The following is a 14600-nucleotide window of genomic DNA, read 5'->3' on the forward strand; positions in this document are numbered from 1 at the left end:
TTATCTAATAAATTCTCTCTCTAGTGTTTCTTTATTTTTTTCCCGTATAAATTAAATCATTATTTCTTTGTTTTTCCTATTACATCTATCCCTTCTCTCTCTTCTTGTCAACTTATAAAACCTATTACGCCAACACAATTTTCTCAACTCTATTTCTTTTTGTCTACCCATCTAAATCTTTATATAAAGTAGACAGTACCTAATAAACCACAACACTAAATTCTCTCTAGGTTTTATAGTGAGTGATAAAAACACTCATACTGAAAAATAAGTATATGTATATTAGCAAGGTATATAACTAAAAATTCTTTTAAAGTATACCAATGCTATAATTTATTAACTCACTTATACTAAAAATAAAAGATCATGTACGTTAGCAAATTCATATATATATATATATATATATATATATACTATTTATCAAATGAAAAGAATTGATTTTAATTATTAGATTATAATTAAAAAAATAATGACTAAGATTAAAATCCTAATTTTTAATACATTATTTTTATACTATTAAGAATTTTTACATTGATTATAAGGTTGATGTCTATGCCAAAAAATATAAAAAGTCAAATTTTTTAAATTTGCTAATGGATCTTAAAATTTAACTTTTTATCGATATTTAAGTAACCAATCATAAAAGTTTACTTTTTATTTATTTTTTAAGTGACCAATCAAAAAAATAATTATTTAAATCATTAAGAAAAAAACATAATATATTAAAATTTAGGATTTTAATCTCGACCATCAATTTTTAAAATTATAATCTAACATACGCGCGGGCTAAACATCGATCATTAATTCTCTTATAGACAATTAAACAATTCACTTCAAGTAATTTTCTCATCATTAACCAAACAATTTACTTAAAAGGAACCGAATCTAAATTTGGACTCCGCATCAGGTTGTAAATGTAATCTAAAATAGTACCTTTTATGAGTTTAATTTACATTAATTTTGATTACTATCGCACCCTTACAAGAATGAACTATATGCAAAGTTACTAGGTGCTGAAAACATTGCCTTGTGATTTAAACATTTTGAGCAATTTTTGTTTTTTTGAGAAGCAAACATTTTGAGCATGTTATCCTACCGATAGTTGATCCCATGCTATAATATAACAAGGATTTAAAAGCTTTGCACATTATTAACTGATAAACAACACAAAAGAATCAAATCAAAATTTTTTCGCTAAGTTTACAATCCATATGGAAACATCCAAAGTTTAATGGTATATCTTACATCTTCATAATTTAAAAAGTAATTCCCAGAGGGAAATCTGACAAATACTATACTATCTCAAGCTTAGGCATTGTTGAAGAGTTTCCTGATTCCTGCTTTTTGCTCATCAGTGAGCCTAGTTGGGAACTTGATGTTAAACTTTATCCTCAAGTTCCCCTTCTTTGATGGATCTTTTGGAAGTGGCATTCCTTCTCTTGGAACAACCTCTTCATAATTGGGATGAATAACATTGTTGATTGGTATGGTTAGGTTTCTACCATCTAGGGTAGTGAGGTGCACTGTGTAACCAGTTAATGCCTCTGCAAGAGAAATCTTCTGGGTTACAACAAGGTCGTTTCCATCGCGGGCGAAGACACTGTGCGGTTTCTCATCTATAATGAAAACAAGGTCTGCAGGTGTCACGTTTGGCTGTTCATTTCCCTTCTCGGGGAATGTGATCTTTGTTCCTTTCTTCCAGCCAGGCTTGACATTAATGGTCAAGATTTCCTCTACTGGCATGGTTTTTCTGCACCACAAGGAAAGAGGAAGCGTCAATAATCGGTTTGAGACAGAATGAAAATTAGCAAGTAATTACAAAAGAAAGTGCAAGTACATTCTGAATGTACATTAAAATAATCCTTGAACATCACAATTTCATTCAAAAAGATTATGTGTACAAAAAAACATTAAAGGCCTAAAGGGGCATTGCTCATAAGATGGTAGAAAAAGAACACTTTTCCAGCTCAAGGGTTTATACATTAATGCATTTTTGTCATGTTAGCATAACAAAACTATGATTATAGAGTAGAAGTTCTTGATGCAGCAATTTGCCAAGTACTTACTGACTTGTTAGATCAATAAACCTTATTATTTCAAGCTTAAATTCCATAAAATTTATTAATGGTAACAACAATAAGTACCAAAAATATGTAATGAATTGAAATAAAACACTAAAAGAACACCCATGATCACCATTCGTCAAATGCCTCACAGACAAACTAAAGTAATTTTTGTATACTTAGATTTAGAAGTTTAAACCTGGAAAGGTTTTTATATAAAGAATACCAAGGCAAAACTATCGCAATTAATACAGTGTTTCAATTCAATTCGAAACTATAGTAAACACTTATAGAATGTCTTGAACACAAAGATGAGAGGCATACAGACTTGGTATAATTACTAGAAAGTAGCATGCAATTTTCTTCTTCAAACAATAAAGCAAATGACACTAACAAAAAATCAGTTTATGCATTAACCAATGTGTAAAATAAAACACCATCAATCAAGGCTTGAACATTGCCCACAAAAGATGAAATAGATGCACCAAAAAACAAAGCAAATCACTCAATTGCTAAAAGAGCATTCACAAAGGACAGCCAATGAGCAAGCGTTAGTTCTCAAGGGTAACTTTTCAGGCCAAGCAATCAACATAAGTGAAAATAGCAGATTGCAATCATGAAAATTGGGATCAATTAGTTTCTCCTTAGTGGAAGCATATATACTTTTTCTTGGCCCAAATTGAAAGTTCAACCATTTTCAGTCATACACAAAATTAACTTCCTAGATATCGTATCACATACACAACAACAAAAACTAAGAAAGCTAGAAGATCCTCAAACATAGAAGAAGAAATAGCAAGGCAATAACTTCTACTCACCCACTGGCATCTGCAATTTCTCTAGAGATCTTCATCTTCTTTGTAGTCCCTTTATATATCTCCTCAAGAGTGCAGGGCAATTTGTTCTCAATGGGAGCAGCTTTCCGAGGTGCACCTTGACTCATATGTATTCCTCCTCCTTCCCCAAAAGATGCAAACATATCATCACCAAACATCCCACCAGGGAACCTTGATCTCATGCCACCGCCGCCACCGCCACCACCACCACCTCTCCCACCCATTCCACCAAATGGGCTTGAGAACCCAAAGAACTCAGCAAAAATATCATCAGCATTCCTCGGATTGAACCGAAACGATCCCGGCATATCTCCTGTGGAGAAGAAAGTAGTTCCAGTTCCAGCACCACCAGCATCAGGAGGAGGAACTTGACCCTTCAGACCCTCTTCCCCATATTGATCATAGATAGCTTTCTTTTGAGGATCACTAAGTACCTTCAATAATCACAACAGAAAACAAAGTAAGCACCACCCCCAGATCAACCTCTCTATTAGATTTCACTGTTTCACTCCTAATTTCAGAAGGAAAAAAAAAACCCCAAAATTTTGCAAAACCCTAATGGGAAAACATTAGAAATCACAATAGCAGATGAATTGATTCACTCCTGATTTCAGAAAATGAAAATAAAAAAGCTTGAAGTTTTGCAATACCCTTATGGAATACTCTATCGAGTTTCACTATTTCACCCCCTAATTTCAGAAGAAAAAAAATGCTACAAATTGCAACACACCTATTGAAAAACACATCATAAATCACAACAGAAGAAAAAGAAATAAGCAACACCCAGATGAAACATTTGATCGGGTTTCACGATTCAACCCCCAAATCCACAAAAGGATAAGAAATTTGCGACACCCTTATGAAAAACATACCTCATATGCTTCGGAAATTTGCTTAAACTTAGCTTCAGCTTCTTTCTTGTTGTTGGGGTTCTTATCAGGGTGCCATTTCATAGCAAGTTTCCTATAAGCCTTCTTCAAGTCATCGTCTTTGGCGCTCCTATCAACCTGCAAGATCTTGTAGTAATCCACACCCATCGTTGGTGTTTCTTCTTCTGCTGCTCTTTTTCTCTTCAGGTTTGCGGTTGTTAATACTCCTTCCCTTGTTATGCTATGTGCTATTATCTCACAAAACAACTCAGAGAAATTGTGCTTAGAATTTTGAGGTAGTTGATGATGATGGTGCCGAATGAATAAGGTGTTTAAATCATTCGGGTTATTGAAGTTAGAGTTCTACAGGTGTAGGATCTAGATCCTGGTGGAAAGTTCCAGAAATGGTTGCCGTTGGTTTTCAATAGTTTTGGAAAATCATTGATCGATTGTAGACTGTTATCTAGTTGAAAATATATTTTTTTCTCGGTAAATATTTGTTTTCTCTAAAATATTTCTGAGAGAGAAATATTAATTATAAAAATTAATTTGATCTATCTCGAACACTTACAACATAATATAATCTAGTTTTGCTATCTAACGTGTATCAAATTATCAATTCAAGTGAATAAAAAATCTAATGTGTAAACAACATAAATTACACATAAAAGTTATATATATATATATATATATATATATATATATATATATGGAATTTACTAAGATACTCATAATCATAAATATAAACATAAAATTATCATATTATTTTAAAATGAATTTATTATTAAAAAAAGTAATTAAATTTTTTATCCCACAAATAATTTGATATAAATTACAAAAATATTCGAGAATATGTTAACAAAATATATATATATATATATATATATATATTAATTTATAATATTTTTTTATAATTTCAGGAACACGTAAATTTTTTTAAAAAATGGTTTTTTAGAGGGTTTACTTCTTTTTAACAAAGTAATAAAAAATAACTGCTTCGTTAACATCTTAACATTACAAAACGTTCTTCATAAAAAATAATTTGAGAGAAGAAAGTTAAAAATTGTTTCATATATCAATATTACGAAAACAACATAATGTATCATTATTATTTACCTTTCTAAATTTTTTTTTACTATCAATTGTTTTTGAAAAAATAGTTATTTTTCAAATTCATTTAAATAGAACAAATATTATTAATTTTTAAAATAAATCACAATCAATCACATTTATTATTTTTTAAATAAATATTTAATATAATTTAATGTTTACAAGAAATGGTTAATAATTTAATGCTGAGAAGAAAAGATATTGTTTGGAAATTTAATGATGATAGAGATGAGAGATGAGATAGAAATAATTATTTTCAAATTAAATAATAAATTACTATAATATCCTTAAATTAAACTTATTAGCACAAAAGGAGTTTATTGGTTTTTTTGTTTAAATATTTATGTTGTTTAACCATATATGAAGGGTTGAGATTTAATGTTAAAAAGTCACATGCTTTTTTAAAAATTCTCATAACATTAAATTTTGATAGTTCATGTTTGGTTATAGGTTCATATTTAATCACCTCACACTTAAATAAGATAGTTTCATATATATATATGATATCATAGATCAACGGAGAGGGATCAAACAAACAAATGAGAAGTAAGACTACAAACAAAATATATGATGAATGATGAACAAAAGAAAGACCATAAATCTCTTTTAGTTTGGGCTTTCTCCTTGGCTAGTTATCTTTGGATTTTGTCATCCTGACATATTTTTAAAACTACTTTCTGGACATACGAAATTAATTGACCATAACATAAACTCTCATATGGAATGTCTTCATTGACTGATAGGTTACGGATTTTACCTCTAACCTTATCTCCTAATGATCTTGGAAGACTGGTTAGAAATTTTTTTTTTTCAGAAAGATTGTTGACTATCTTCTCTGGTGTAAACTCTAGTCAAGAAGGTGTCTTTATACCACCTAAAGTTTGCTAAAGTTCTGCACTTAAGATTGGATAATAATTCTGCTGACCTATCTTTCTAGAGTGACGGGTCACCAATAAAGTGTTGAGTTATTGTGAAAATAAGGGTATTAACAGCGTCAGGGATCTCCCTATTATCATTATTTGTAATGATTTTTCCATTAAGATCTATTTTGACAGCGATGTAAATTTTTTATTTTTCATCGTTAGTGAGATAATTATCCCACCATCCTTTTAATTGGCCTGAAAATCCTGCAACTAGGATATTTATGATTGTTTCCTCCGAACACTTTCATGGGATGCCTGGTATGCCTGGCTACCATGGTCATGTGTTGGAGTGTATTCATAATATTGTATTTTGTTTGGGCATCTGTATTCCACTCATAGATATTATTTGCACTAAAGCTTTTAAAATTACGTTTTCCTCTTTCTTCCAGTAAAAGATCAAGGGTAGTTGGTCTTTGGTAATAAAGTTTGGAAGATGTTTTCCAATGTTTGGTGTTTATTGGATTAATATCTTTTCCAGATACTGAACCTTCTTCATTTGTTTGTTCTGAGTTTTGGTCATTGTCATCATTGATAACATTGATTAGTTTGGAGGTGCTTCTGGTCCTCATTTTGGATTATTCCTCCGAATGTTGAGGTGTCTCATGGATGACTTTAAGTAAACTATCAATCTTGTTTAATAATTCACTATTGTTATCACATATCCCTTCTGTAAGGGTTTTGTGCTTCCTAAGTTCCCTAATTTTTTGTTTTGCCTTTTCATTAACTTTGAATGGTTTGAATAAAGGTTTTTCTATCTGAACGTTTGATGCAGATCCTTCATGGGTTTTGTGTTTAAGAGATACCTTTTCTCTACTAATGGATTCTCCTAATACATGAAGATATTTGTTGGTGTAATTAGTCTGTTCCATTAGGCTTTTGATGTATTTTGAAGTGACTTCTTTGTTGATATCTTTTGTCTTAAAGGGTGTGGCCATGACAGGTTTATCATCATTACTGTCTTTGACCTTTGCCAGTTGGTACTGTGTTGTTAGAGGTAATTCCGATTGGATTAACTCTCCATCTTTAATTTTCCAATTGGTAATGGCATTAGTTGTCGGATCCCCTATAATGTCTTGTTTCCAAGGGTAATCTAAATTTTCTCGAATGGTATAAGCATGAAACCAATCAAAGAAAGAAATGTTGATTTTGACTCTTTCGACAAACTCATAGAATTTGTCTTGGATTTGTTTTCTTTTTGTACCCTTAAAATGTTGAAAAATACATCTCCTTTGAGGTTCATTCTCTGGAGAATAAAAGTCTTTTCTAAGGGTTTCCTTATTAATGCTAAATTTATCAGATAACATCATAAGGTTCATGCATAGAAGAATATGTTGGGGATTGGATTGACTTTTGGTCATCCTCTTGTTCCTGATTATATGTGGTTCTAGGTATACTAGAAGTTGTATCTAATCCTTGGAGGTTTATACTAGGAAACTGGTTTTGTGACTCAGATCTAGATAACCCCACTGGAATTGACCGGGTTCTTACCGAGAAAGACCTTCTTGCCAATTTATACTCGGATCTTGAGGCTTCTATCCTAGATGAGAAAGAATTTCTCCTATTGAAGGTTATTTCTACCTTACTAAATTTATCTTGCTTGATTTGTTCTATTGTTGGAGCGGGTCTGGGGACTGACGATGTGGCTTTGTCCATGACCCATTTTTCAGAAAGAGTTACCTCATCCCACTTTATGGTTCTTGGGAGAGAAACATTAGCCTTTGTCATATCAATGATAAACAAAGTTGTCTCTCCTTTTTGAGATTTTAGAAGGACTCTTGATGCACAAGTGTTCATGACCTTATACTGGATCCTATAAATTAAGGCTGATGGAATTGATCCTTCTCTCATGTCAAGTCCATGAAAGTGGATGTTTAAGAACAGGGAGTCAAGAATGTTTTTATCCATCAGACTCACTGTTTTGTTTGGGTAACAGTTGAAATAAATTGGTCCTTGTCCTAGACTTGTTTCTACTGTTCCTATTAAGGAATCTTCAAATTTGTTGTACCTAATATCTCAAAGACACATTAAGACGACGACATCTATACCCATGTCTATTAATGGTTTGATTGCTACCTGGACACATCATATGTGTAGGTATTTGTATTTTCTACTATGTTCAAAAATGGAATTTTTTTAGAGTAAATGAAATTCTTTCCCTGTGTCTTGCCCTAGAGGAATATTATTTTCTACAGTCTTAATTACATAATCAAAACTGTGTTTATCTTTGATTGTCTCAGGAATATACAGTGTGTCCTGAGGGATTTCTGGGATACTCTAGTCATCCATATTTTGATTTATCTCCTCGAATCGAACTTCTTCATCAAAGAGATTATGTTTCGGGGTGACCTCGTGGGTCTGATTGTCTTGCTCAGTGAGCAAATTTAAGTTTCTTGAGCTAGAATTTAAGGATGAAGATGATGAATTTGTTCAGAAAGAAATGCGAGAAAATGATCTTAATAAGCGAAACATATTGATATTCATCCTCTAGTATTTCTGCCATCGCTTCAGTTTCTTCTCTTCTCTCCCCTCACAGATTCTGTTCGGCTCTGTCGTTGTTTCTATTTTCTTTAATGTAGCTTTCATTTTAATTTCTTGTATATTTAATTGTTTTCTTATTTTTAATTTCTTTTGTTCATCATTCATCATATATTTTGTTTGTAGTCTTACTTCTCATTTATTTGACAAGAAAACAGACCTTATCCCAAAAGACAACACCGACCCCAAAGCAAACTAACAGTTACATTTATAAAAATAAATTTTCAACTATTTTGCAGATGGAACTTGAATTATAAGACAAAAATCCTTTCAAAGCCACGACTAGGGTGTTTCCTCCAGGATTCAATTTCAAACCAACCGCAATTAACAAGACAAGAACATTTTATGAGTTCATCCTAATAGATACAAACTCAGTATCTATTAAGCACTTCAAAGGTCCAAATGATCCATCACTAAACACCCATTCAACAATTCAGATCTTAAAGGTTTTACAACCAAGACACTTTGGTCAAAATCTTAATGAAGTTAACAAATTCTTAGTTCCTTTTGATCCAAGAGGATATACATACTGGGATTATATCGATGCCTGGAACAAAGTATTTTGGCATCACAACAATAAGTTCAAACATTCATGGCTCATCTATTTCAAGACCAACACGATCTATAATTTTCCAAATTGGTTTCTCCAGTGGTGGGACTTTTTTGGTCTGATACTCGAGATCTTTCCGGAGCAAGTACAAAAAGGATTTGCCCAATTCAAAAAAATGTATAACTCTCAAGAATCACAAATTCCAGTGGACTTAAAATATTTCTCGAGTTTTGCTTTATCCTGGATTTTCTCTTGGCAATACAAGTACAGTAAGACTGAAGGCAACAAGTAATTCCCATCACTTCAGCGACATGCTTTTGTCAAGTGATGGAATCAATTTGACTCATCCAAGGCTGAACCAGAGCAAGTTAAACTTTGGTTCAAATCCTACCCAGAGTTATTAAAAGAAGTTGATCCTAAGACTTCTTTATTCCTCAACCAGAAGTCCCAATTAGCTGCCTTTCTGGCAAGTTCCAGCTCCAAAGAAAATTTGACTAAAAACTTGAAAGAAGTTTTACAATTACTCCAACAAAATGAAGAAGAAGGATCTTCCTCAAAGAAAGAAGACACCAATTCTTTAGAAGATGATGATGTTTTTTACCAAAATGAGGATGATTGTTTTGGTATTTCTTTAAATTATGATTAATTTGAAATTATTGTTTTTGTATAAATAGTTCCAGTCACATAACTGATATTGTAGCTACTGTAAAATTTTACGTCTATATAAGGAGTCCTCGAATCCATTGTGAGACACCATTTTCAGACACAATCTTAGTCACGTTTAAGAAAGAGAAGCTCTACTCTAAAACTCTTTGTAAGATTTTCTTTCATCAATAAAATTTCAAGTTTTTCCTTCCATTTCTCTTCTCCCTCTTGACTGATCCTGTGCGGCTCTGTCGCCGCTTCAATTTCTTCTCTTCTCCCCCTTCACATATTTGTTTGTCTCTATCATCGTTTATGTTTTCTTTAATGTTGCTTTCATTTTAATTTCTTGTATATTTAACTATTTTCTTGTTTTAATTTCTTTTGTTCATCATTCATCATATATTTTATTTGTAGTCTTACTTCTCATTTTTCTGTTTGATCCCTCTCCACTGATCTCTCTCTCTCTCTCTCTCTCTCTCTCTCTCTCTCTCTCTCTCTCTCTCTCTATATATATATATATATATATATATATATATATATATATATAAGGATATATATATATATATATATATATAAGGATGTCATTTAATTTGATACCACATATGAAACAAACAAGTATTTATGATTTTTTGCATCATTTACCGGCTTAAACAAACTACCATAGACATCGTGTTGCTTTTGGAGTTGCCTTCTTAGTCGATGAGCTGATTCGTTTATTTGGTTGTTTGAAAAAATTCATGGAAGCAATGAGGGGACGTAAACCAAATCTCATAGTGACAAATCAAGATCTTGTCATGAAGATTGTGATAAAGAAAATTTTTTGTTCATCCTCTTATAAATTATGCTTGTGGCATATTATGAAAAAGGTTTTAGGAAAGTTGGGTGTTTCTTCTTTGAATTCCAACAATGAGTTCAACAAAAGTTTCAAATCATGTGTTTGGAGTTCAAAGACGCCAGATGAATTTGAAGCAACATGGAATTCCATGATGATTAAGTTTGATTTGAAAAAAAGAAATGATTGGCTCTCATATATTTGACATTAGAAGTATATGGATCCCAACTTACTTCAAAGACATATTTTTTGTCGAGATATTGAGAATAACATCTATATTATTAATTCCTTTTACAATAATTTTATTAATTCCAATTTTTTTCTTTGGTTGAATTTTGGACAAGGTTTGAGTATGCAATAGAAGCATAGAGGCATAAGAAGTTACTTGTTGATGATGTTTCACTTCATTCTGTACAAATACTTAAGAGGGATAGTAGCTCAAAGAATCAAGGGAAGAGATGTTTATACTCATGAGAATCTTGAAAATTAAAAAAAAAAAGAATTATGGAGTGCATGTCCATAGTGTGGAGTGACAAGAAGATAGGGAGGAAATAATAAATATAGTTGATCACAATGTAGATCATAATATTTCATGCATTCCATGTAGACATATACTTTGTATTCTAAAGGAAAAATACTTAAATGGAATACTAGGTAATTACATTGGCAATTGGTGGACAAAGTTGGCTACTAGTAAGCCTATTTCTGATGTCGATGGAAAGATCTTAGAAGGATGTTCTAAATCAAAAAATGAGAGTCAACTTAGGCATGTAATCACTTATTTTCTTGTATGTATGAGGTCAGACAGTCCAAGCAAAAAATTGCTTCTTCTAGTAAATGGAGCTACTAACATTTAAAAAAAAAACAATTGATTGAATTTAAGGGAGATTGTATGCATGACAAGACAAAAGAAGTAGAGACTTTCATTGGATGCAATCTTCCTAAAGAGGTGCAAATTCATCCACCAAAGATTTGAAAGACAAAAGGAAGTGGTAGACAAATTAAAGAAGGAAAAGAGAAGGCCATTGAACAACAACAAAAAAGAATAAGGCTTTGTAAAGCATGTGGCCAATATGGAAATCATGACTTGTCCCACAAAATTATGTCCCTAATGTGGGTAAGAAGCCTCCTTCTCATGTACATAACTGATACTTATCATTTTTATAATGTACAAAATTATGTCCATATTTTATTTTGTATGCATGGCGGGATCGAGGAACATGTATAAGTTGAATGAAAACCTCATATTTGAAACCACTTGGTTGAAATTGGTTATGACTTCACAAGGATTTTTTTTTGTATTGGTTGGAATATTTTATTTGCAATTGACTAGTAGTTTGTTTTACAAATAAGTCAGTTTAGAACATATTATAATGGTTGTAATGACAATCATGTAAAATATTTCCCTAGGGGCAAGAAAAGGAATGTAAAGATGCACAAGCATTTGGCATGAGTTATGCATAAATGAATGAAGGTTTATATATAACATCAAAGCAAAAATGGTGTTTAATTGTTTATCATAATTTTTAGTATGAATCATACTCTCATGTAAAATGCATTTGATATGGTTGTGACATTACAACTCATATTACATTTATTTTCAGCATGAAGGGACAAAGAAAAAAGGAAACACAATGTAGTGTATGGTAATTTGGAATAAATTATGTACAAACTTTATTCATCAAATATAGGTTTAGATCATATACATCATGTACAATGATAACAGGCAACAATAAAATACAAGTTAAGGTACAAGTTTAAGCTACAATTTGTTGTTCATCCTATACAATTTTGTGTCCATTCTAGATGTTTTTATTTGCTGAGAATACAAGTTGTGTAGACTTCAATCAAGCTTCTTTTGTTGCTGTTCATGTTAGTCATTTTCTGGCTTGGGACATTGACATGTGTGGCCGCGAACAATTTCTTTATCTTTTGCTCAATAAGGGATAAATTTGCAACAGGTTGAATCCAATATTTTTATATGCCAAGAGTTGTTCATGTGTTAAAAGCTCTGGGTTAAGCCAAAGAGGAGACAAATCCAGTAGCTCATTCTTCTTGGCTTGCAAAAGTTGAAAGGCAAGAAAATAAGATTTAACCAAATGTACTTAGCAATGATCTTGACTATGAATGCAGGGATATTCAAATTAGGTAGACCCTCTAGCCTAATGATGGTTCTATTCTCAAATTTTATTGCCAACACTCAATTTTCATGTCCAAAATACACAAAAAAATATTGTGCTATGGATAAAATATTTTGATAGAATGAAGACGACATGAAGTACAATGTACATGGGCTAATGCAAGTTAACTAGCTATTCGTTTGGGTGCTTTTGACATAGGGATGAAAATGAGCCGAACAACTTGTTAAGGGCCTTTGACTCAACCTATTTAAGGTTCGGCTCGGCTTAACTTGTTTATTATAAAGGTTAAGCTCAAGCTTTATAAAATATTTTTTTAAATAAAAAGGTCAAACTCAAATTATAAAAAAAACTTGTTAACCATGACAAGTCGGTCTGTTTAAGTAATAATAATAATAATAACTATTATTAATATTAAATAAAAAACGAAGCTTATCTTTACATAAGGATAAAATGAAACTAGCTACGTTGTTGTCCTCCATAAGTTTGAATTAGAGTATTAGTACACTTTTTTTATAAGTGATATATTTTTTGTAATACACTTTTTCTTATTGATTGAATATCAATTCAGTTAATTTAGAGAAATAAAATTCACCAAAAAGAAAAAAAAAATGAGATCTATATATTTAACAAAACTTAAATAAAACTTCATGCACTCTGGTACATTCCAAAAACTATATATGTTACACTACTCCTAAAATCTACAATTAAAGTTACATAGAAAAGCTAACAAAAATAAACTTCACATTCCATGGAGTGTAAATATTACATTAAATAATAATCCTAATGGAAAACAGTTGACAATATTAAAAGGATAATATCTTAATCATCTACTCTATAAAATTCACATATTAAACCTTTCTAGGCCAATCCTATCACACTCAATAAAAAATAATGTGTCAAAAAAATATTTAAGAATTATAACTAACATTCCTCTAGAAAGAATGAAACAAATATAACAAAGCAGTCCCTGAAAAAGTGAAGTACACCAAACTAATTACTATGAAAAGACCCCTAGGCCCTAGCAAGGAATTTGGTCAATGAACCATCTAAGAACTCGAATTGGAAGCTTTACAAGATTCACACCCACTTTGGCCAATTCTCCGCAGCCTTTGAAACATGAACACAAGCAACTCAATATTGACCTGCATTGCCATCACCAAAATTCATGTTCAAAAAATGGGAAGAAAAAAAAAAGAAAAGGAGGAATTCATAGTACGAAAAATTTTATGCGAGAAACTAACAACAAATTATAGTAAAAATGATTATGAAGATAGTTATTAATAAATTTATTATATGTGATAATTTGTGATATCTCTTTAGGCCGTTTATAGATGAAAAAACTTCTCTTAAATGAATATATGGTATATATCAACCAATCAGCCAAAGAATGAAAAAATAGAGACAAACGGTCAAGGAATGGATTAATTAATGATTAATGAACACAAGTAATGATGTAAACAAAGGAAAATGAAACTTAGAAAAAGAACACAGAAGCATAGAAAATTGGATAGAAATTAGAAAATTTTACATACCCAATAAGCCACATGATTGCACCCACAGGACAAAAGACCAAAGAAACAAGAGCGAAGGGTAATCCAATCACGAAACCCAATGGCCTGCACTCGCAAAATTCACCTTCCATATTGATTTTCTTATCGTTGTGTCAAAGTGGAATGTGTTTCTCTGCGATCTGAATCTGAAGAAGAAGAAGAAGAATGAAGAGAAGTGGAATTGGTTTTTGTAGTATATAATAGTGTTTTGATTTCGATGTAATTTCGTTGGAAGACCCACCGTGAAGAGAACTCCGATGACTTGCTTTTATTCTCACGTTGACCTTCGGTTGGAATTTTTTTTTTCTTTTTAAACTTATGCGATTCATTTAGCGTGCCGTGCATGATATGATAATAATATAAGACCCGAGAATATAAATTCTAGCAGCATAAATTATTATTATTATTGCTATTTCATAAAAAAGTAGCATATATTATTCAAATAAAAGGTAATCAATTAAGAATCATCAATAATAATAAAAAATAGACATAAAAAATCAATAATCAATCAATCACTAATAACAATATATTATGAAATAAGATTTA

At 31.4% G+C, this 14600-nt stretch overlaps 2 protein-coding genes across 3 annotated transcripts; both read right to left on the reverse strand.

Annotated features, from left to right (window-relative positions):
* Window positions 1–1150: 1150 nt before the first annotated feature.
* Window positions 1151–4212, reverse strand: LOC114417174 (dnaJ protein homolog 1-like). The gene is made up of 3 exons (XM_028382284.1): window positions 3772–4212; window positions 2882–3333; window positions 1151–1750 (listed from the first exon to the last, which is right to left on the reverse strand). The coding sequence occupies exons 1-3, from the start codon at window positions 3934–3936 to the stop codon at window positions 1309–1311; spliced, it is 1059 nt and encodes a 352-aa protein (XP_028238085.1). The 5' UTR covers window positions 3937–4212; the 3' UTR covers window positions 1151–1308.
* Window positions 4213–13228: 9016 nt separating this feature from the next.
* Window positions 13229–14372, reverse strand: LOC114417175 (signaling peptide TAXIMIN 2-like). Of its 2 annotated transcripts, XM_028382287.1 has the most exons (3): window positions 14296–14372; window positions 14037–14200; window positions 13229–13646 (listed from the first exon to the last, which is right to left on the reverse strand). In XM_028382287.1, the coding sequence occupies exons 2-3, from the start codon at window positions 14144–14146 to the stop codon at window positions 13523–13525; spliced, it is 234 nt and encodes a 77-aa protein (XP_028238088.1). In that variant the 5' UTR covers window positions 14147–14200; window positions 14296–14372; the 3' UTR covers window positions 13229–13522. The 2 variants fall into 2 exon arrangements, with proteins under 2 accessions (XP_028238088.1, XP_028238087.1); XM_028382286.1 differs by having other exon boundaries at window positions 14037–14365.
* Window positions 14373–14600: the final 228 nt, after the last annotated feature.

This window comes from Glycine soja, chromosome 6 (assembly GCF_004193775.1).
Source record: "Glycine soja cultivar W05 chromosome 6, ASM419377v2, whole genome shotgun sequence".
NCBI lineage: Eukaryota > Viridiplantae > Streptophyta > Magnoliopsida > Fabales > Fabaceae > Glycine > Glycine soja.

Bases quoted from the DNA above. Each gene is read 5' to 3' on its own strand.
- LOC114417175 (XM_028382287.1), bottom strand. From the start codon at position 14,146: ATGGAAGGTGAATTTTGCGAGTGCAGGCCATTGGGTTTCGTGATTGGA. The intron at 13,647-14,036 runs GTATGTAAAATT...ATGGCAATGCAG, and splicing joins GCAATCATGTGGCTTATTGG to GTCAATATTGAGTTGCTTGT.
- LOC114417174 (XM_028382284.1), bottom strand. From the start codon at position 3,936: ATGGGTGTGGATTACTACAAGATCTTGCAGGTTGATAGGAGCGCCAAA. The intron at 3,334-3,771 runs GTATGTTTTTCA...TGATTATTGAAG, and splicing joins AAATTTCCGAAGCATATGAG to GTACTTAGTGATCCTCAAAA. The intron at 1,751-2,881 runs GTGAGTAGAAGT...CTTGTGGTGCAG, and splicing joins GAAATTGCAGATGCCAGTGG to AAAAACCATGCCAGTAGAGG.